At 39.3% G+C, this 24,071-nt stretch overlaps 1 protein-coding gene across 1 annotated transcript in view; it reads left to right on the top strand.

The window, feature by feature from the left end:
• The first annotated feature begins 11,283 nt into the window (after positions 1 to 11,283).
• The window catches only part of LOC138853094 (ionotropic receptor 21a-like), a 65,860-nt gene continuing 53,072 nt past the window's right edge, over positions 11,284 to 24,071 (top strand). Inside the window, exons 1-3 of the mRNA XM_070087709.1 lie at positions 11,284 to 11,397; positions 11,464 to 11,546; positions 22,511 to 22,684. Coding sequence (XP_069943810.1) covers positions 11,284 to 11,397; positions 11,464 to 11,546; positions 22,511 to 22,684 — 371 coding nt within the window. The remainder of the gene's footprint in view (positions 11,398 to 11,463; positions 11,547 to 22,510; positions 22,685 to 24,071) is intronic.

Raw genomic sequence — 24,071 nt, 5'->3', positions numbered from 1 at the left:
GGCTTGTCTTGCATTGTTATGATCGCCTGTCTGCGATTGTTTTTGCATATATATATATATATATATATATATATATATATATATATATATATATATATATATATATATATATATATATATATATTGAGAGAGAGAGAGAGGGAGAGAGAGAAGTGATACAATGAGGGAGGAATATATGGAGAGAAAAAGAGAAGTTAAGAGAGTAGTGCAGGGATGTAAAAGAGAGCGAAATGTTATCAACAAATTTTGTCGAAAATAAGAAAAAGTTTTGGAGTGAGATTAATAAGTTGAGAAAGCCTCGGGAACGAATGGATATGATAGTTGAAAATTGGAGAGGAGAGCTGTTAGATGGAGAGTTAGAAGTATCGGGAAGATGGAGGGAATATTTTGAGAAACTGTTAAATGTTGATGAGGATAGGGAAGCTGTGAATTCGTTTATTGAGCAGGGAGAAATGACATCTTGTAGGAGTGAGGAAGAGCCAGTTGCGAGTGTGGGGGAAGTGCGTGAGGCTGTGGATAGAGTAACGTGAGTAAAAGCAGCTGGGACTGATGGGATAAAGACTGAAATATTAAAAGCAAGTGGGATATAGTTTTGAAATGATTAGTTCTTTTATTTAATAAATGTGTGACAGAGGGTAAGGTTCCTTGGGACTGGCAGAGAGCATGCGTAGTTCCTTTATATAAAGGCAAAGGGGACAAAATGGAGTGTAAAAATTATAGGGGAATAAACGTGTTAAGTGTACCTGGTAAAGTGTATGACAGTTATTATTTAAAGAATTAAGAGTAAGACAGAGAGCAGGATGGTATATGAGCAAAGATGTTTTAGGAGGGGCAGAGGGTGTATAGACGAAGTGTTTACAGTGAAACAGATAGGTGAACAGTATTTAGATAAGGGCAAAGAAGGTTTTGTGGCATTTATAGATTTGGAAAAGGTGAATGATAGGGTGAATAAGAGGGCAATGTGGCAAAAATTGCAAATGTATGGAATAGGATGTTGGTTATTGAAAGCAGTGAAGAGATTTTACGAGGATAGTGAGGCTCAGGTTAGAGTATGTAGGAGAGAAGGACATTATTTCGCAGTAAGAGTAGGCCTTAGACAGGGATGTGTGATTTCACCATGGTTCTTCAATGTATTTATAGATTGGGTTGTAAGAGAAGTGAATGTTTGGTCTGAGGCCACGTGGTGCAAATAAAATTCGGAGAATCCGTAGTTTGGAAATTACAAGGAAGTGTGGAGTTACTAAAAATATTATCCAGAGGGCTGAAAAGGGCTTGTTGAGGCGGCTCGGATAGATATGAGTGTGAGCCAGGTAACATTTATGAAGGGATTCACGAAAACCAGCAGGCCGAACTTGAGTCCTGGAGGTGAAATTAGTGCCTGCACTCTGAAGGAAGGGTGTTAATGTGGCAAATTTTTAACTGTAGCGTAAGCGCGCCTTTGGCAAGACAATGATGGAGTGATTGATGATGATTTTTTTCATTTTCGGGCCACCCTGCCTTGGTGGGAAACGACCGATATGTTAATAATAATAATAATAATAATAATATATATGTATATATATATATATATATATATATATATATATATATATATATATATATATATATATATATATATATATATATATATATATATTCTATACTTGTTTCACAGAAGCAGTAGTATGCAGATAAGAGTAAGAAGACCTCGGGCAACAGCGGATGAATGCTCTAGGATCGTGGAGCTCTATTTGAGCGGCATGTCAGCGAGGGAAATAGCTCTTAAATATAACATTGGTATCTGCACTGTTTACAGGTGGATAAAAAAATGGAAGGTTAAATGCAACTTTGAAGGTAATTTTCAAAGAAAGTTCTTTCTTGATTTATATAAATGGAATTCTTCAGCAATGTTCAGCAGACACCTCAGGCAGTTACTGAACATTGCTGAACTTTTTCGACAATTCTCTGAACATGCATATTCCTCAGGTACCGCATTACCAGCAAAAATGGATTGCTATTAAGAAATCTGAGAATTATTAATAATAATGTAATTGTGAATACAGTATAAAAACAATGTAACGATGAGGAATTTTTATGTACATATAATGTGTATGTAATATGTAGATGAACCCTAAGTTATGTGAGCATGAAATAGTTATTCTCTCTCATGTTACACTAGAGAGAGAGAGTAAATATTTTAACTCGGATGAATCCATCTTGAGTTTAACACAGAGATAAACATAAGAACATAAGAATGTAGGAACACTGCAGAAGGCCTACTGGCCCATACGAGGCAGGTCCTTATCAAAACGACATCTACCTAAAGCTAATCAAGAAATAACTCCCGTACCCCTTGACACCAATCAAACCCAGCCCCTCTCACTCATATATTTGTCCAGTCTCTTCTTAAAGCTGCCCAAGGTCCTAGCCTCTATCACCCCACTGGGAAGACTGTTCCACGCATCTACAACTCTGTTAGAAAACCAGTACTTACCTATGTCCTTTCTAAATCTAAATTTATCCAACTTAAATCCATTATTCCTGGTTCTTACCTGGTTCGACACCCTCAGTACTTTATTAATGTCTCCCTTGTTTATGCCCGTCATCCACTTATACACTTCAATGATATCTCCCCTCATTCTACGCCTCTCCAGAGAGTGGAGATTTAAGGCTTTAAGTCTATCTTCATACGGGAGGTTCCTTACACAGTAAATCATTTTAGTCATTCTTCTCTGTATGTTCTCTAATGAGTCTATGTCCATCCTGTAGTAAGGGGACCAAAACTGAGCAGCATAATCCAAATGAGGCCTCACTAGTGATGTATAGAGCTGTAAAATAACTTTTGGACTTCTGTTACTGATAAATTCTGAACCTCATAAAAGGTCACATTCATATGGTAAAAATTTGTTAAATATTTTAAAAATATACATTTTTTTTTCACAAATGTTCCTTAGGTAAATACTGATTGATGGAAGACATTCAGACACTGTAACTCTCCTTTTATTGTTATGAAAACACATATAAATTCTTAGCTGTTCAATCTGCACAAAAAAAAATTAGAATTATTCTAAATATTTTTATGAGCATAATAGTATAATATTTCTAATGAAAAACTATTCATATCACTCGCGCTCACATATGAGCAAGTTAAAGTTGTCTGAGAATAAAACTTCAGAAAAAATGTGGTCTATCAATTATCCTGGAAAATATGGCACATTCTATTTCCGGTGATTTATGTCATAAAAACTTTTAATTCTTGTAATTCGGTAAGGAACACCATATATATATATATATATATATATATATATATATATATATATATATATATATATATATATATATATATATATATATATATATATATATTTATTTATTTATTTATATATAGCTGGCACAACAGAATTTTTTCAAGAGGACATCAGTAAAATTAAAGACATGGGAGAAAGCCTGGGCCTTTCTTTAAACCCCACCAAATGTGAAATAGTTTCTACCAATCAACAGATGATCTAGAATATTAGTGCCGTTTTACCAGGAGCACGAGCCATTGATCCAGCCAATAGCACTCTCCTTGGTGCTCCTCTTGGGTCCAATGCCATCGATCTGATCCTAGAAAAAAAAGTCTCAGACCTCCGGACGATGGAAAGCAGGATGAAAGACATTGACACACACGATGCCTTCTACCTACTCACCAGGTGCTTGTCAATCCCAAAACTTACCTACTTTCTGAGATGGTCCCCAGCCTTCAGCAGTCCAAAACTCAAGAAATATGACTCTCCTAAAGACCATGCTAGACAGTGTATTGAATCTTTCCCTTGAAGATGGACAGTGGTTGGAAGCCTCACTTCCGGTCAGGCTTGGGGGGCTGGGAGTACGCAGATCCTCCCAGATTGCTCTACCAGCTTTCCTATCCTCTTCCATAGCATCAAAAGAGTTGATAAGACAAATTCTTCCTGATAACCTCAGTCACTCAGCAGGAATACAGGACCCTAGCTATGCCAGTGCCATCACTGAATGGGAGACTCTTGCTGCTCCAGCACCAAACTCTAGTACAGCACTGGCTCACAAACAGTCGAGCTGGGATGGCCCGATCGCTGAAAAGGTGCTTGCCAACTTGCTCAGGGCTGCAACATCAGATAGGGAGATTTCCCGTCTCCAGGCTGTGAGCGCACATCACTCCGGGGACTTCCTCCAAACAGTTCCCATATCGGCAATGGAAACACGACTCGACCCTAAGACCCTCCGTATTGCAGTGGCTCTGCACCTTGCTGCCCCAGTTCACACAGAATATATGTATTTGCGGCGAAGCACAAGCAGACCAATACAGTCTACATGGTCTTAACTGTTCCAAAACCAAGGGCTGGCATGCAAGACACAATGAGGTCAATGACATCATAAAGAGAACCCTTGCTACAGCTGGATGCCCAGCCGAGAGGGAGCCCCGATCACTTGCAGCCAACAATACCTACAACCCAGCAAACTGCCCCGACGGGATCACCATCTATCCTTGGAAGAATGGCAAGCTCTTAGCATGGGACTATAATTGTGTGTCCACACTGGCTGACACCTACATCCATCACAGTGTTGGGCGACAGGGAGGAGCTGCTGACCACAGGGAGGAGTACAAGATCAGCAAGTACAGGGACATAAGCCAACAGTATCAATTTGTCCCAGTGGGATCAGAGACCTTGGGATTATGGGGAAAAAATGCCACATGTTTCCTTAAAGAATTGGGTTCCAGACTCATCGACACCACCAGTGACCCCAGGGCAGCCACTTTCATGATCCAGCGCCTCAGCATGGCCATCCAGAGGAGAAATGCTTGCTGCATGCTTGGCTCGCGTCCAGCTTCGGAGGAGCTGGAGGAAATTCATGATCTTTAATACATTGTACCATTGTATTCATGTTTGTGTTTTTCTGCAAATGTATTCTGTTTTTTAATAAATGTTCACATAGAATATAAAATATAGGGGGTGGTAGGAGAAGAAAATGTTCAAACAGCTCCGGGGAGAACCTTGAGTTTTCCCTGAGGTACGTTTATTGTCTTCTCTGAGGAAGAGGGTCCCCATTCCAGCCATAGAGGTGGTACCTCCCCTATATATATATATATATATATATATATATATATATATATATATATATATATATATATATATATATATATATATATATATATATATATATATATATATATATATATATATATATATATTACCTCAAGCCACTGGCTGATGAAACATTTGTTGAATAGAGATACTCAAGCATTAAATATATGTATATATATATATATATATATTATTTTTTTATTAACACATCGGCCGCTTCCCACCAAGGCAGGGTGGCATGAAAAAGAAAAACTTTCACCATCATTCACTCCATTACTGTCTTGCCAGAGGTGCGCTTACATTAACAGCCCTCCTTCAGAGTTCAGTCACTGTACTTCCCATTTCCAGGACTCAAGTCCGTCCTGCCGGCTTCCCTGAATCCCTTCATAAATGTTATCCTGCTTACACTCCAAGAGCACGTCAAGTCTTAAAAACCATTTGTCTCCATTCGCTCCTAACACGCTCACGCATGCTTGCTGGAAGTTCAAGCCCCCTCACACACAAAACCTCCTTTAACTCCTCCCTCCAACCTTTCCTAGGCCGACCCCTACCCTGCCTTCTTTCCACTACAGATTTGTATACTCTCGAAGTAATTCTATTTCGTTCCACTCTCTCTACATGTCCAAACCATCTCAATAACCCCTCATCAGCCCTCTGGATAATAGTTTTGGTAATCCCACGCCTCCTCCTAATTTCCAAACTACGGATTCTCTGCATCATATTCACACCACACATTGCCCTCAGACATGATATCTCCACTGCCTCCAGCCTTCTCCTTGTTGCCACATTCACAACCCATGCCTGACACCCATACAGCAGCACTGGAATAACTATACTCTCATACATTCCCCTCCTTGCCTTTTTCTCCTCAGTTGTATGAGTCACCTCATCCTTCGTAGATCCATCTGCTGACACCTCCACTCCCAAATATTTGAACACATTCACCTCCTCCATATCTGATATCCAGTTTTCCGTTACCGATTATTTTTTATCCTAATCACCTTACTCTTTCCGATATTCACTTTTAACTTCCTTCTTTTACATACCCTGTCAAACTCATCAACCAACGTCTGCCATTTCTCTTCAGAATCTCCTAAAAACACAGTGTCATCAGCAAAGAGCAACTGTGACAACTCCCACTTTGTGTTAGATTCTCTATCTTTTAACCCCACACCTCTTGTCAACATCCGAGTATTCACTTCTCTTACTACTCCATCTATAAATATATTGAACAACCATGGTGACATCACACATCCCTGTCTAAAGCCAACTTTTACTGGGAAATAATCTCCCTCTCTCCTACATACTCTAACCTGAGCCTCACTATCCTTATCTGCCACATTGCCCCACTATCCACCCTATCATATGCCTTTTCCATAATGCCACAAAAACCTCTTTAATCTTATCTAAATACTGTTCACCTATGTGTTTCACTGCAAAAATTTGGTCTACACATCCCCTACCATTCCTGAAGCCTCCTTTTTCACCTGCTATCCTGCTCTCTGTCTTGCTCATAATTCTATCAATAATAAGTCTACCATACACTTTACCAGGTATACTCAATAGACTTATTCCCCTATAATTTTTACACTCTATTTTGTCCCCTTTACTTTTATACAAAGGAACTATGCATGCTCTCTGTAAATCCCTAGGTACCTTACCCTCTTCCATACATTTATTAAATAATAGCACCAACCGCACACAATGACAACAGAAGATTTAACAATATCCACTACAAGTTGGTCAACCAATGGCGTGATGAGAACCTAGAAGACTCCCATCCCATACCTACAATTGACACATCTTCCCTCGAAGACGAGCACCCTCTTACCAGGCCAATAACGCTCAGAGAAGCGTCTCAAGTCATAGGGCGACTGAGAAACACAGCTCCTGGCCCATCAGGCATAACAGCTAAACAACTAAAATATCTTCCCCGTAACTGCAAGATGTCACTGGTGAATATCTACAATGCCATCTTGGCATCTGGTCACTTCCCAGTGGCCTTCAAGACAGCTAAGATGATCTTCATTGCCAAACCTAACAAGGACAACCGCATCCCCGAGAACTACAGACCCATCTCCCTACTCGAAGTCACAGGCAAAGTCTTCGATAGAATAATCTCCAACAGACTAAATTACTACATGGAGTTCAACCACCTATTCTCTGAAAGGCAGTTCGGCTTCAGGTCCCACCGCAGCACTCAGCATGCCATAAACATCATCTTTGATGCCGTGGCCAGCCTGAAGAAGCAAGGGAACCTGGCCCTTATCGCCACCAGGGACGTGCACAAGGTCTTTGACAGCCTTTGGCATGACGGTCTCATTTACAAACTCGTAGACCTCCCTGATCACAACTGGACCTTCCTCAGGCTCATCTACAACTTCTTAACAGGAAGAAGAATCATCCCCACCTTCCATGAAATGGAATCAAATCCCTTCACACCAACAGCAGGAGTACCCCAAGGCTCTTGCCTCAGCCCTATCCTCTTCAACATATACGTCAACGACCTCCCCCAACCTGAACATACCGACACCATCATCATCCAATTTGCAGACGATGTCATCCATGTTGTTTCCTCCACCCCTACAACTGGTGCAAATAAACATAGGAGAGCAATTGAGAAAATGAATGAAGAACTAAATAGAACAGCCAGGTGGAAGAAGACATGGAGAATCACAACCAATCTAGACAAAGTCCTCATCAGCACCATCGGATGCTTGCCATCAACCATAGAAAACAAAGGGGGCATCTCCATCAGGGACACCCGAATTGCTATTAGGAATCCAAACAAGATCCTAGGATACGAGATCGGCAGATTACTCAACTCTACATCCCACACAACCAAAAAAGTAAACCTAGCTAAAGCCCGCCTTGGCCAACTTTATCGATTCAAAGCAGCTCCTCCCCACATCAAACTACACCTGTACAAGATGATGATCAGACCTCTGCTGAAATACCCCTGTGCACCCTTGTCGCTCACAACCAAAACCAACATGCTAAAACTCCAAAGAGTCCAAAACAAAGCCCCCCGCTTCATCATTGGCACCAGACTCAGAGACAGAATCAGGACCGAGGACCTTCACATACAGCAGAGAATCCCCGCAATCAATGTCCGGTTAGATAAACCCACGAAGAGACAACTATATGACATGCAGGAACTCTATGTGCCTGACAGAGAAACTCCCCTCCCAACCAGTGAACACGACCGACTATACCATTACCATCCCTCCCCACAGAGCCCAAAGAATGACCCTCCAACAAAGAGTTCGACGCTTCATCCACAAGGAGAACTTCCCTCGACCGAAAATCTTAAGCGACCTCCCCGCAGAAGAAGAATGGATACCACCGGAACCATTCTACGTCCAGTAACACGGACTAACGCTCCCCATCTCCGGGTGACCCACTTCTGTCAATCAACACCTCACAACTAACCTTGTTGCACTACAACTACCCTCCAGCAGGACACCGCCTCAGCCACTGCTTAGCCAGCCAACCCCAGGTGAGCAACCAGCCACAATCAAATGACCTGCAACTTCCGCCTGCAGCTACGGCCTTCTGACCAACCTCTTAAAGAAAAAAAATAAAGAAAAAAATAAAACAATTCCTTATACCAATTCAGTGGCGCACTGGTATAACAACAATATAGCAGTGTGCAATTGATGGGCAGGAAGCATATCCCACTCATAAAACCAACCTCTCAGTAAATTACTCAGTATGCTCACACGCATATTCAAAATACACCCAAGTGGATAGGCCACTACCTATTTACAACCCCACCTACCCCTCCTTTCCCCCCAATCTTTCCTACATTCCATCCTTACCCATCCTTCTTCCTCCCTCCCATCTTACAGAAGCTCTGGTCAGAACCTCGAACCTCGAACCTCTCCAAAGCTATATACTCACATGATTTTAACATTTCTATCTTTATCCCATCAATCCCAGTTGCTTTACCCTCTTTCATTCTTCTCATTTCCCCACGAACTTCCCCCACACTCACAACTGGCTCTTCCTCACTCTTACAAGATGTTATTCCTCCTTGCCCTATACACGAAATCACAGATTCTCAATCTTTATCAACATTAACAATTCCTCAAAATATTCCCTCCATCTTTAACTCTCCATTTAATAACTCTCCTCTCCTATTTTTATCTATCAAATCCATTCGTTCCCGAGGCTTTCTCAACTTATTAATCTCACTCCAAAACTTTTTGTTATTTTCAACAAAATATGTTGATAACATCTCACCTACTCCTTCATTTGCTCTCTTTTTACATTGCTTTAGCACTATTTCAACCTCTCTCTCTGTCTCTGTCTCTCTCTCTCTCTCTCTCTCTCTCTCTCTCTCTCTCTCTCTCTCTCTCTTTCTTTCTCTCTCTCTCTCTCTCTCTCTCTCTCTTTATATATATATATATATATATATATATATATATATATATATATATATATATATATATATATATATATATATATATATATATATATATATATATATATATATACTCAACAGTATTTAGATAAGGCTAAAGAGGTTTTTGTGACATTTATGGATTTGGAAAAGGCATATGACAGGGTGGATAGGGGAGCAATGTGGCAGATGTTGCAGGTGTATGGTATAGGGGTAGGTTACTGAAAGCAGTGAAGAGTTTTTACGAGGATAGTGAGGCTCAAGTTAGAGTATGTAGAAAAGGGGGAGATTATTTCCCAGTAAAAGTAGGCCTTAAACAAGGATGTGTGATGTCACCGTGGTTGTTCAATATATTTATAGATGGGGTTGTAAGAGAAGTAAATTCGAGGGTCTTGGAAAGAGGCGTGGAGTTAAAAGATAAAGAATCACACATAAAGTGGGAGTTGTCACAGTTGGTTTTTGCTGATGACACTGTGCTCTTGGTAGATTCTGAAGAGAAGTTGCAGAAGTTGGTGGATGAATTTGGTAGGGTATGTAAAAGAAGAAAATTAAAAGTGAATACAGGAAAGAGTAAGGTTATGAGGATAACAAAAAGATTAGGTGATGAAAGATTGGATATCAGATTGGAGGGAGAGAGTATGGAGGAGGTGAATGTATTCAGATATTTGGGAGTGGATGTGTCAGCGGATGGGTCTATGAAAGATGAGGTGAATCATAGAATTGATGAGGGGAAAAGGGTGAGTGGTGCACTTAGGAGTCTGTGGAGACAAAGAACTTTGCCCTTGGAAGCAAAGAGGGGAATGTATGAGAGTATAGTTTTACCAACGCTCTTATATGGGTGTGAAGCATGGGTGATGAATGTTGCAGCGAGGAGAAGGCTGGAGGCAGTGGAGATGTCATGTCTGAGGGCAATGTGTGGTGTGAATATAATGCAGAGAATTCGTAATTTGGAAGTTAGGAGGAGGTGCGGAATTGCCAAAACTGTTGTCCAGAGGGCTGAGGAAGGATTGTTGAGGTGGTTCGGACATGTAGAGAGAATGGAGCGAAACAGAATGACTTCAAGAGTGTATCAATCTGTAGTGGAAGGAAGGCAGGGCAGGGGTCGGCCTAGGAAAACTTGGAGGGAGGGGGTAAAGGAGGTTTTGTGTGCGAGGGCCTTGGACTTCCAGCAGGCATCCGTGAGCGTGTTTGATAGGAGTGAATGAAGACAATAATTCAAGTTTTTTGATTAACGTATTTACACATAGTCAACCAAAACATTTAAGTAATTTTACTTTCATAAGATACATCATCCTTTTAATAATTAATTCATCAGTACAAGCATTCTAAATTTATTGTGCGTAAAATAATACCCCTTAATTTATATAAAAAAAATCTCAAATTGGCTAATATACATTCCAAAAATAAAATACAAACTTTTACTGAGGAAGATGCTCGTGTTCCTTTTAAGTTATCGGAAAATTTCCGCTTTAAATTATCGGAATATTTCCGCTTAAAGTTATCGGAATATTTCCGCTTTAAGTTATCAGTATATTTCCACATTAAACTTAGAAAATTTGAAACTAAACTAATCAAAAAAAAATCGAACTTTCTTTTATAAGTGATATACGGATGTTAAAAGTCTGAAATTTAGAAAAAACGATCTAAAGTCATCACAAGCAAACTTAGAAAGCGCTTAGAGGACGAAGACAATATGATATTCAATATATATATATACCCCCTGTGTCAGGATATACCTAATAAAAATATTATCTCACTTTTCCAGTGATTCGAATATTCATGTTATTGGGCAGAACTATGTCACTAGGCTGTCGTATAGTGGCGCTGGCGGCAGCTGTGGTAAACTCAGCGCCCATACTTAGTCAAGATGTGGGTGAACCCGTAGAGCAGGTGAGTGTGATGGTGAACCAGGTGGTGGAGCAGGTGACCGTGATGGTGAACCAGGTGGTGGAGCAGGTGACCGTGATGGTGAAACAGGTGGTGGAGCATCATCTCTCCGGTTGTCACCTGGTACTCATCACCACTTCTCAACACTCACACATTACCTCCGCAATATTAAGGTGAGATATAATTGGTTTAAATGTGTAGTATGAATCGTCACATTTTAACGAGGTTAGCATATTTACCTATTTATTACTTTTTTTTTTTAAACTTTTCTGTTTATCGTTTTTTATTTATAATAACATATTGAGAGAAAACATTGAAAGAAATAATTTCTTTTTTTGTTAAGTTCCTAACAATTGTCTTTCTATTTATTCATGTGAAAGTTCACTAATTATCTTTTCAATAATTACATTGCTTACTTGAAATAAAGATCAGGTTTGTCAGTTTTTTATTTCATGTTCTGTTTCTTTTCTGAACTGTTTCTTTCATCGTCGTCTAAACGACGTAAGATCTAGAAATGCAGAAATGAGATTATTTAATTTAATATTGTTATCACATTTTTAATATTGTTATCACATTTTATTGTATGTATGTATGAATGTATATATATATATATATATATATATATATATATATATATATATATATATATATATATATATATATATATATATATATATATATATATATATATGTCGTGCCGAATACGTAAAACTGGTCAATTAGCAAGAACTCATTTAAAATTAAGTCCTTTCTAAAAAATTTTCTTATACGTTTAAAGATATATTTTTTTTTCATAAATGTTAATGTAAAAATTTATAATTTTGCACCAAAAGAATCTTAGAAAACTTACCTAACCTTATTATAACAAGAACAATTTATTTTAGCCTAACCCAACTAAATATATTTTAGATTTGTTTACAGCAATTTAATACTAAACAAACACAGTGAAATATATTTTTTTCGTTAGGTTCAGAATGATTTTGGCGAAATTATTGCATACACAAATTTTCACTTGTCCTATATGGCAAGATGAACGTTGCTATTTAAGCCAAGATCGCAAATTCTGCCTATTCGGCACGACATATAATATATATATATATATATATATATATATATATATATATATATATATATATATATATATATATATATATATATATATATATATATATATTACCTGGAGTTTACCTGGAGAGAGTTCCGGGGGTCAACGCTCCCGCGGCCCGGTCTGTGACCAGGCCTCCTTGTGGATCAGAGCCTGATCAACCAGGCTGCTACTGCTGGCTGCACGCAATCCAACGTACGAGCCACAGCCCGGCTGGTCAGGAACCGACTTTAGGTGCTTGTCCAGTGCCAGCTTGAAGACTGCCAGGGGCCTATTGGTAATCCCCCTTATGTATGCTGTGAGGCAGTTGAACAGTCTCGGGCCCCTGACACTTATTGTATTGTCTCTTAACGTGCTAGTGACACCCCTGCTTCTCATTGGGGAGATGTTGCATCGTCTGCCAAGTCTTTTGCTTTCGTAGTGAGTGATTTTCGTGTGCAAGTTCGGTACTAGTCCCTCTAGGATTTTCCAGGTGTATATAATCATGTATCTCTCCCTCCTGCGTTCCAGGGAATACAGGTTCAGGAACCTCAAGCGCTCCCAGTAATTGAGGTGTTTTATCTCCGTTATACGCGCCGTGAAGGTCCTCTGTACATTTTCTAGGTCAGCAATTTCACCTGCCTTGAAAGGTGCTGGTAGTGTGCAGCAATATTCCAGCCTAGATAGAACAAGTGGCCTGAAGAGTGTCATCATGGGCTTGGCATCCCTAGTTTTGAAGGTTCTCATTATTCATCCTGTCATTTTTCTAGCAGATGCGATTGATACAATGTTATGGTCCTTGAAGATGAGATCCTCCGACATGATCACTCCCAGATCTTTGACGTTGGTTTTTCGCTCTATTTTGTGGCCAGAATTTGTTTTGTACTCTGATGAAGATTTAATTTCCTCGTGTTTACCATATCTGAGTAACTGAAATTTCTCATCGTTGAACTTCATATTGTTTTCTGCAGCCCACTGAAAGATTTGGTTGATGTCAGCCTGGAGCCTTGCAGTGTCTGCAATGGAAGACACTGTCATGCAGATTCGGATGTCATCTGCAAAGGAAGACACGGTGCTGTGGCTGACATCCTTGTCTATGTCAGATATGAAGATGAGGAACAAGATGGGAGCGAGTACTGTGCCTTGTGGAACAGAGCTTTTCACCGTGCCTGCCTCGGACTTTACTCTGTTGACTACTACTCTCTGTGTTCTGTTAGTGAGGAAATTATAGATCCATCGACCGACTTTTCCTGTTATTTCTTTAGCACGCATTTTGTGCGCTATAACGCCATGGTCACACTTGTCGAAGGCTTTTGCAAAGTTTGTATATATTATATCTGCATTCCTTTTGTCTTCTAGTGCATCTAGGACCTTGTCGTAGTGATCCAATAGTTGAAACAGACAGGAGCGACCTGTTCTAAACCCATGTTGCCCTGGGTTGTGTAATTGATGGGTTTCTAGATGGGTGGTGATCTTGCTTCTTAGGACCCTTTCAAAGATTTTTATGATATGGGATGTTAGTGCTATCGGTCTGTAGTTCTTTGCTATTGCTTTACTGCCCCCTTTGTGGAGTGGGGCTATGTCTGTTGTTTTTTGTAACTGTGGGACGACCCCCGTGTCCATGCTCCCTCTCCATAGGATGGTAATAGCCCCTTCTTGCAGTTCTTGATGAACACGGAGTTCCATGAGTCTGACCCTGGGGCAGAGTGCATGGGCATGTCATTTATCGCCTGTTCGAAGTCATTTGGCGTCAGGATAACATCGGATAGGCTTGTGGCTCTCTCATAAAAAATTCATTTTGATCTTCGACTCTCAGACTGGTTAGTGGCTTGCTAAAAACTGAGTCATATTGGGACTTGAGTAGCTCACTCATTTCCTTGCTGTCATCTGTGTAGGACCCATCTTGTTTAAGTAGGGGCCCAATACTGGACGTTGTTCTCGACTTTGATTTGGCATAGGAGAAGAAATGCTTTGGGTTTCTTTCGATTTCATTTATGGCTTTTAGTTCTTCCCGCGATTCCTGACTCCTATAAGATTCCTTTAGCTTAAGTTCGATGCTTGCTACTTCTCTGACCAGTGTCTCCCTACGCATTTCAGATATATTGACCTCTTTTAGCCGCTCTGTTATTCTTTTCCGTCGCCTGTAAAGGGAGCGCCTGTCTCTTTCTATTTTACATCTACTCCTCCTTTTTCTTAGAGGAATAAGTCTTGTGCATACATCGAGTGCCACCGAGTTAATCTGTTTTAGGCATAAGTTGGGGTCTGTGTTGCTTAGTATATCTTCCCAGCTTATATCGGTTAGGACTTGGTTTACTTGGTCCCACTTTATGTTTTTGTTATTGAAGTTGAATTTGGTGAATGCTCCCTCGTGACTAATCTCATTATGTCGGTCTGGGGCTCCGCACATACATGTCTGAACCTCAATTATGTTGTGATCTGAGTATATTGTTTTTGATATGGTGACATTTCGTATCAGATCATCATTGTTAGTGAAGATGAGGTCTAGTGTATTCTCCAGTCTAGTAGGCTCTGTTATTTGCTGGTTTAAATTGAATTTTGTGCAGGGATTTAAAAGCTCGTGTGAGTGTGAGTTTTCATCAGAGCTGCCTTCTGGTGTTATTACTGCAACAATATTATTTGCTATATTCCTCCATTTTAGGTGCCTTAAGTTGAAATCCCCCAGGAGCAAGATGTTGGGTGCAGGAGCTGGCAGATTTTCCAGACAGTGGTCAATTTTTAACAGCTGTTCCTGGAATTGCTGGGATGTTGCATCCGGAGGCTTGTAGACTGCCACAATGACTAGGTTTTGGTTCTCGATCTTTACTGTTAAAACTTTCACTACATCATTTGAGGCATTTAGCAGTTCTGTGCAAACAAGTGACTCTGTAATGTACAGGCCAACCCCCCCCCCTTTGGCCTGTTCACTCTGTCGCATCTGTATAGGTTGTAACCTGGGATCCATATTTCGTTGTCCAAGTGATCCTTTATGTGGGTTTCAGTGAAAGCCGCGAACATTGCCTTTGCCTCTGCGAGCAGTCCACGGATGAAAGGTATTTTGTTGTTTGTTGCTGGCTTTAGACCCTGGATATTTGCAAAGAAGAATATCATCGGACTGGTGGTATTGTTGGTACTGGGAGGGGAGGATTTTTTTTTCCGGCATTAGTATCTGTATCTGTTGGTTTGGAGTGGAGGCCATCGACTGTGGTTCCATTCCAGGAATGACTGGATTTGGTGTACGATTTCTGCCATTTCCTGCCAGTTTTTTTTTCCTTCCTGGCACTAAAAAATCTCTCCCTCTTGAGTGGCTGTGGCTACCCAGGTTTTCCCATGGCCTGGATGTTTTGTGTCTTTTTGTCCACTTTAGATGGTGTGCCTGGCAATTTAAGTTATAGCACAGTCTTTCCTGTACTGAAGAGGTACACATCAGGGTGAAAAAGCTTACAGGAAGGGAGTTTGCATTTTCCTGTTGTCATATGGGCACGGCATTTTCTAGGGTGGTCATAGTTGCACGTCCCATCTGTTTTTCCAGATTTCCCATGCCTGCAGATACAAAGTATGTGCACAGGCTTGGTTTCCGTTTGCCTTGGGTTTCTGTGACTGTATTCCCTGTTGGTGCATGTTTACCTGTCTTATTCCTATCCTCCCTAGCACCAACAATGGAGCTCCCACCAGTTGTTTTTGGTAATATATCCTCACTATTGCTAGTGGAGTCCTCTTGTTTGCTATTTCCTGTGGTATTTCTAGTTTGCAATATTGGTTTTATCTTGTCCTTGACTACACTTGTTTCCCCACTACAGCTCCTGTCTCCCATGAGGTCATTTATATGCATTCCTTCCTGCATATAATTCCCGACTACCTGGACAAAATCTCCAGCTTCACCATTACTGTCTCCCAGGACAGCACCTCCAGTTTCACCATTACTGTCTACCAGGACAGCACTATCAGCCCCACATTCACTGACTACCAGGATATCACCTCCAGCCTTACAATTTCTGACTACATGGCCAGTATCAAGGGCAGTACCACTCAGCCCAGACTTTTCATGTTCCTATCTGTTGTAGAAAGCTTCCAGGTTGTCTTATGAAAGCTGCTTTGATGTTATCCTCTTTTTTTTTTCAACAAGTCGGCCGTCTCCCACCGAGGCAGGGTGACCCAAAAAAGAAAGAAAATCCACAAAAAGAAAATATTTTCATCATCATTCAACACTTTCACCTCACTCACACATAATCACTGTTTTTGCAGAGGTGCCCAGAACACAACAGTTTAGAAGCATATACGTATAAAAATACACAACATATCCCTCTAAACTGCTAATATTCCAAACCCCTCCTTTAGAGTGCAGGCATTGTACTTCCCATTTCCAGGACTCAAGTCCGGCTATATAAAAATAACCGATTTCCCTGAATCCCTTCACTAAATATTACCCTGCTCACACTCCAACAGATCGTCAGATCCCAAATACCATTTGTCTCCATTCACTCCCATCGAACACGCTCATGCACGCCTGCTGGAAGTCCAAGCCCCTCGCCCACAAAACCTCCCTTACCCCTTCCTTCCAACCTTTTCGAGGACGACCCCTACCCCTCCTTCCTTCTCCTACAGATTTAATGCTCTCCATGTCATTCTACTTTGATCCATTCTCTCTAAATGACCAAATCACCTCAACAAACCCTCTTCAGCCCTCTGACTAATGCTTTTATTAACTCCACACCTTCTCCTAATTTTCACACTCCGAACTTTCTGCATAATATTTACACCACACATTGCCCTTAGACACACACACACACACACACACACACACACACACACACATATATATATATATATATATATATATATATATATATATATATATATATATATATATATATATATATTATATATATTATATATATATATATATATATATATATATATATATATATATATATATATATATATATATATATATATATATATATATATATATATATATATATATATATATATATATATATATATATATATATATATGTCGTGCCGAATATGTAAAACTGGTCAATTAGCAATAACTCATTTAAAATTAATTTCTTTCTGAAATTTTCTCTTATACCTTTAAAGATATAGTTTTTTCATTAATGTTAATGTAAAAATTTATAATTTTGCACCAAAATAATCTTAGAAAACTTACCTAACCTTATTATAACAAGAGCAATTTATTTTAGCCTAACCCAACTAAATATATTTTAGATTTGTTTACAATAATTTAATACTAAACAAACACAGTGAAATATATTTTTTTGGTTAGGTTCAGAATGGTTTTGGCGAAATTATTGCATACACAAATTTTCACTTGTCCTATATGGCAAGATATCCAAATATTCTTCCTTGAAGCCTTTTTATCCACTTCTCCGAGGCTATGGGTCCCACAATTTACACCAGAGGTGGACCCCATCCTATATAATATATATATATATATATATATATATATATATATATATATATATATATATATATATATATATATATATATATATGCATGAAATCACATCATCGGAGGGTGTCCAACAAGGAGATCCTCTTGCACCATTTCTCTTCTGTATAGCAGTTAGGGAAATCACAGTCAGACTGATCAGCGAGCTAAACATCTGGTTCCTAGATGATGGCACACTAGCAGGTACAAAAGAGTCCCTCCTACATGACCTTACACAGGTAATGACACGGGGACAGGAAATGGGTCTCATCCTGAATCCATCCAAATGTGAAATCATCTCAGTCAGTCAACAAGTGATAAATGCAGTGAGATCAAAACTACCAGGAGCAGCAGTCATTGCCCCCACAAATAGTGTCTTGCTAGGAGCACCTCTGGGAAGCAATGCCATTGACACAATTCTCAGGAAGAAATTGGAAGAGTTAAGGAGAATGGAACAACGAATAGGCAATCTGGACACCCACGATGCCTTGTACCTTCTCACAAAGTGCTTGAGTCTGCCCAGGTTGACATATTTCCTAAGATGTGCACCTTCATATGATAACCCTATACTGCACGAACATGACAGTATTCTGAGGCAGATTTTTAAGAAAGTACTTAACCTTACTCTAGAAGACGGGCAGTGGAACCAAGCTACACTTCCAGTCAGACTAGGAGGCATTGGTGTCCGCAAGTCATCACAGATTGCGTTACCTGCTTTTCTGTCCTCGTGTATTGCATCCAGAGAGCTTGTAACAGCGATTCTCCCTGAACATCTTAGGGACAAGATTGGAGTCCAGGACCAAAAATTCATTGACGGAGCAATGATCTGGGATAATCTAACGGGCTCTGAAACCAGACGTGCTCCCCCCAACAACTACAAACAATCGCACTGGGATGGTCCAATAGTGGAAAATATTGCCTGAACAATGCTTCAGTGTGTGTCAGGGAAGGATAGAGCCCGCCTCCTGGCAGTGAGAGCCCCTCATGCTGGGGACTTTCTGTTGGCTGTTCCCAACTCCAGCCTTGGCACACGCCTCGACCCACAGACCATCCGCATTGGTGTTGCCCTTCGACTTGCCGCCCCTATTCTCGCCGAACACAGGTGTATTTGTGGCAGTGAAGCAGCAGACCGATTCGGGTACCATGGTCTTGTGTGCCGTAAATCCGAGGGAAAGATTGCAAGACATGAGGAAGTTAATAACATTATCAAGAGGAGCCTCACAACAGCTGGATGCCCAACAGTAAGGGAGCCACCCCAACTATGCAGATCTGATGGCAGCCAGAAGCGTCCGGATGGTATCACCCTTCAAGCCTGGACAGATGGGAAGCAGGTGGTGTGGGACTATACATGTGCATCTACCTTGGCTGATACCTATCTCCAATACACCAGGGAGGAAGGAGGGGCAGCTGCCAGCTTCAGGGAGTCCCAAAAGTCTAGAAAATATGGAGAACTTGCCCATCATTATATGTTTGTTCCCATAGGCTCAGAGACCCTTGGCTCATGGGGAAAGAGTGCATCTAATTTCCTTAAGGAGCTGGGAAAAAGACTCATCAGGGTAACTAGGGATCCCAGGGCAGCTAGTTTTCTGTTCCAGCGGCTCAGTGCGGCTGTTCAAAGGGGTAATGCCTGCTGCATTTTGGGCACACGCCCCAGCTCTGAGGAGCTGGATGAGATTTTCGCCTTATAATCGGTGATACACACGTAACAACATGTACCGTATATGCCACCTTTATATTAACAATGTATCTCTTAAATCTTCTGTGCCGTATTATGTAATAAAATATTCCTATTGGTAAAAAAAAAAATAGTTTAAAAGATGGGGTGGTAGGGGAAGTGGAATATTCAAACGGCTTCAGGAAGAAATCCAAATATTCCTCCTTGAGGCCTTTTTATCCACTTCTCCGAGGCTATGGGTCCCACAATTTACACCAGAGGTGGACCCCATCCGATATAAAAAAAAAAAATATATATATATATGTAATATATATATATATATATATATATATATATATATATATATATATATATATATATATATATATATATATATATATATAATATATATATATATATATATGTATATATATATAATATATATATATATATATATATATATATATATATATATATATATATATATATATATATATATATATATATATATATATATATATATATATATATATATATTTTATATATATGCAATAATATCACAGTAAACAGGTGATTTTAAAATATGCAAAACAACCATTGTGATAGAGTAGTGAAATTCCAAGCGCTTTCGTGACTACTCACATTGTCAAGGAACTATGAAAGTAATACATCAAAGGAAGGCAATTAAAGGGATTAGACTACACCTCACAGTCAACTCCCACAACAAAGAAACACCTGACACGCGGCAATACCGGACTCATTAGAAAAGAGGAACACTGCAGTAGGTCCGCTGGTCCAACTAGACAGGTCCTCACGACATCCCACTAACAAAATATTCTACCCAAGAAATAAGGTTTATTATTTCTCCAATGTATTATTAAAATCTAACCAAATTTTATTAATTATAAATGAGTCTAATTTATATAAACCTAAGGAAATATTCATATTATTTTCAAAACTGATTTTTATGAAACAAGATTCAATTATATTTCTGTCAACCATGGACTTGCTTTACGTATTTGTAGTCCAGAGTTCATAGATCAAGAAATATCCAAAATTTATGAAATTTATGAAACCGATCAAAAGATACATTCTCAAGTTATTACAAGGAAACCAATTTATTTAGTGAAAACAGCAAATTAAAATTTACACAACTCAAACTTAATTCAAAACCGATCTTAAAAGTTTACCAATGCTAAAGCGTTGACGACTCTTAGAGAAGACATTCTCCATTAATGTCAATATTGTTTTAACGATGTCAGTAACTTTCAAACTTACATCAGATTAAAGTTGCAGAGGATCATCTTCCTTACTGTAAGTTTATTTAGATACAGGAACATTTAAATACAGTTACAGAAATTATCATAAATGCCAGCATATGTGTAGCTTACCAAGGATAATCCAAGAAAGTCAAAGTGACTTATTTCTAGTGGTGTCCTTGTTATACCTTATTATTTAAACAGTAAAAAGAGATATACTAGGAACAAGGTAAACTGAGTTATTTACATTTACATTAAAGAGAGGATAGATCACAGTAATAGGTACATGTATGAAATCACTCTCCTCCCTTTCTGACGCTACGTTCATTAAGCACCTTTTGGCTCTTTTCTTGAGCTGGTTCTTGTTATGACTGGCTTTGACATGTGCAGGCAGTTTGTTTCATTCCTTTATTGCTGTACAATAATGTGCTTGAAGCCTGGCCACTGACTGTGAGTACTACAAAGTTCTGCTCCTTTCTTTTAGTACTATGATTGCTTTAGTTCCCAGCCTTGACAAAACTGGCAGCAAGATATTCTGGACACTATCTGTGAGGAATTTTATAAACGTGATTTAACTTTTGTTATTTTACTCTGTCTTCAACATTCGGCATATACAGTTATTGTAATTCATCCTGGCCTACATGCTCTCTTGGACCCAGGTCCAGGATGAATCTCACCAATTTATTCTGGGTGATTTGTAGTCTATCTTTCAGTTTTTGTCAAGGCAGAGTACCATGAAGAACAAGAATAATCTATATAACATTGTATAAGAGCTAGACATAGGGTCTTGCCAGCCTCAGTAGGTAGACACTGTGTTTGTCTGTAGAGGAACTTCAGTCTGGCATTCGCTTTCTTTACTACACAGTTCCATATCAATTTTTCTGACATGCTTCGGTCAAAGGGGATTCCAGGTATCTTACTGGATGGTATAAACCTTGGTAATAAATACCGACAAGTTGGTTTAGAAAGACACGTAAGCAAACACTATAACATATTTATTAGAAAACGTTTCGGTCCTGGGACCTTGATCACTTCTAAGTGATCAAGGTCCCAGGACCGAAACGTTTTCTAATAAATATGTTATAGTGTTTGCTTACGTGTCTTTCTAAACCATCTTACTGGATGTATGAGTGTTGATGTTACGGACGATTATCCTTCTTACTGGATACATCATCGTTAAATTGTTCAAACCGATCATAAAAGTTATTGGTTAGCTAATTAACAGATAGTAATTTCACAATTTATCCAATAAAATTTGCAGATTGAGACCAATGGACCCAAGTAATAAAGTGAACGAAGTGTTCAGCAAGACACACCAGTGGTAAAAGTCTGAAGCCGATCAGAAGAGGCATATTCCCCTTATCATCAGCTATTCCATTACAGTAACAATTTTGTACTGGCTTTCAAATGCATAAGCCATTAAATATCGTGAAAACGTGGACAACTAGTGAAAATTATGACTGATTTTATTAAATGTCATAGAATTTCTCTATCCACACCCTGCGCCATCTGAGGATTTACGGTCATTGGTATACACCGCCAAGGGATGAGAAATCGACTGAGAGTGTTCACGGAAAGTGAGAGTGAGTTTAAAGCAGGTATGTCAAACCTTGTGCATAGAAAGGGGGAAAAAAGTGAATTTACTGGACAATTTCATTGGTAAAATAATGTGAATTTGTATCCCTCAGAAACTTGGCTGAGAGTGTGGAGGCTGGCATGGTGGTGGAAGCTGGATCAGTGTCCTCCAAGTATCAGTTGGAACAGGTACTGCTCTTTAAGGGTCTGTGGCACGACGTCAGAACTATTTGTCGAGGACTCATCATCGATCTTACTGACACCAACAGCACCAGTCTCGTTCTCGGGTAACTTATATAAATTACTTCACTGATAATATGTCAGTAAAGTAAAGAGTTGACGCAGAAATAAAAATAATATAAATATATTTAAAAAGAATGTTAGATATACAGAATTTCTTATCATAGTGGGTTTAACCTTAAGTTACATTGATTACAAGAAACTATGACTTTGATCACAACGTTAAGTAGTTGCTTACTATTCCATGCATATCATTATACAGTTGCTTACTATTCCATGCATATCATTATACTAGAAAGGACACACATGCAATGGTCAGTAGGCTTCTTCAGTCGAATACTGGGGAGGAAACAGAAGCAGCAGAGATGTAAAGACGATATAATCAGTCCATCAACCTCGAAGACGTAGATAAATTAGACACATATACAACACTTTGTTATCTTTACTGAGGAAACGTTTCACTACACAATGGTTTCATCAGTCCTCTCCAAAGTCTAGAACAATGAAAATCTGAAGTAATAAAATGGAGACTAATATACTGACAAAGGTGAGGCGCAGATAACCTTGACGCTTCAACTTTGACAGTTGCAGCAACGGTAGACAGTCATAACTTTCCTTTCCATGAGAACATAAGAATGGAGGAACATTGCAGAAGTGATAAACGGTTTAGAAATCCGACTAGTTAATGACTGAGACACTTTATCAACATATTGCAATCTTTACTGAGGAAATGTTTGGCCACACAGTGGCTTCATAAGTCCAATACACAAAAGAACGGTGAAAGGAGATGAGGAACATGTAATCAGTCCCTCAGCCTGGAGTCAATGTGTTCAGTCTATCAATGTTGAAAAAGTACAGCATATGGTCGAAGTGGCTTATATACTGTAGTCAGGTGAGTCGCAGCAGGAGGAGATGGAGTCACGGTGGAACCATCCACTAATGTAAGTCTTCGTCCAAAAAATGGAAAAGTGTTGAAGAATTCCTTCTATCACGATCCCATGATGTTGCAGTATCTGACAGTGTAGCGAAACGTTTCCTCAATAAAGATTCAAATGTGTTGTAAAAGTGTCTCATTTTTCAACATGTCTGTGTCTCTAAACAATTTATCACATGTGTCAGACACAGCAACATCATGGGATCTTGATGCAAGAATTTTTTTTTAAAGCTACGTATGATACTAGCGTCGATTACCCTACCCGGAAGACTATTCGACGCATCGACAACTCTGTCTGATAAACAGTACTTACTTATGTTCTTTCTAAATCTAATTTTTTCTAACTTAAATCCGTTATTTGTGGTTCTCGCATGATTCGATATCCTAAGTATATATAGCCTTAGTTTATGCCCATTATCCACTTATACACTTCAATGATACCTCCCCTCATTCTACGTCTCTCAAGAGAGTGAAGATTCAAGGATCTAAGTCTATCTTCA

The sequence above is a fragment of the Cherax quadricarinatus genome, chromosome 22 (genome assembly GCF_038502225.1).
Source record: "Cherax quadricarinatus isolate ZL_2023a chromosome 22, ASM3850222v1, whole genome shotgun sequence".
NCBI classification, from domain to species: domain Eukaryota; kingdom Metazoa; phylum Arthropoda; class Malacostraca; order Decapoda; family Parastacidae; genus Cherax; species Cherax quadricarinatus.
Note: the sequence above shows the minus strand (reverse complement) of the source record. Positions and strands in the feature narration are given on the sequence as shown.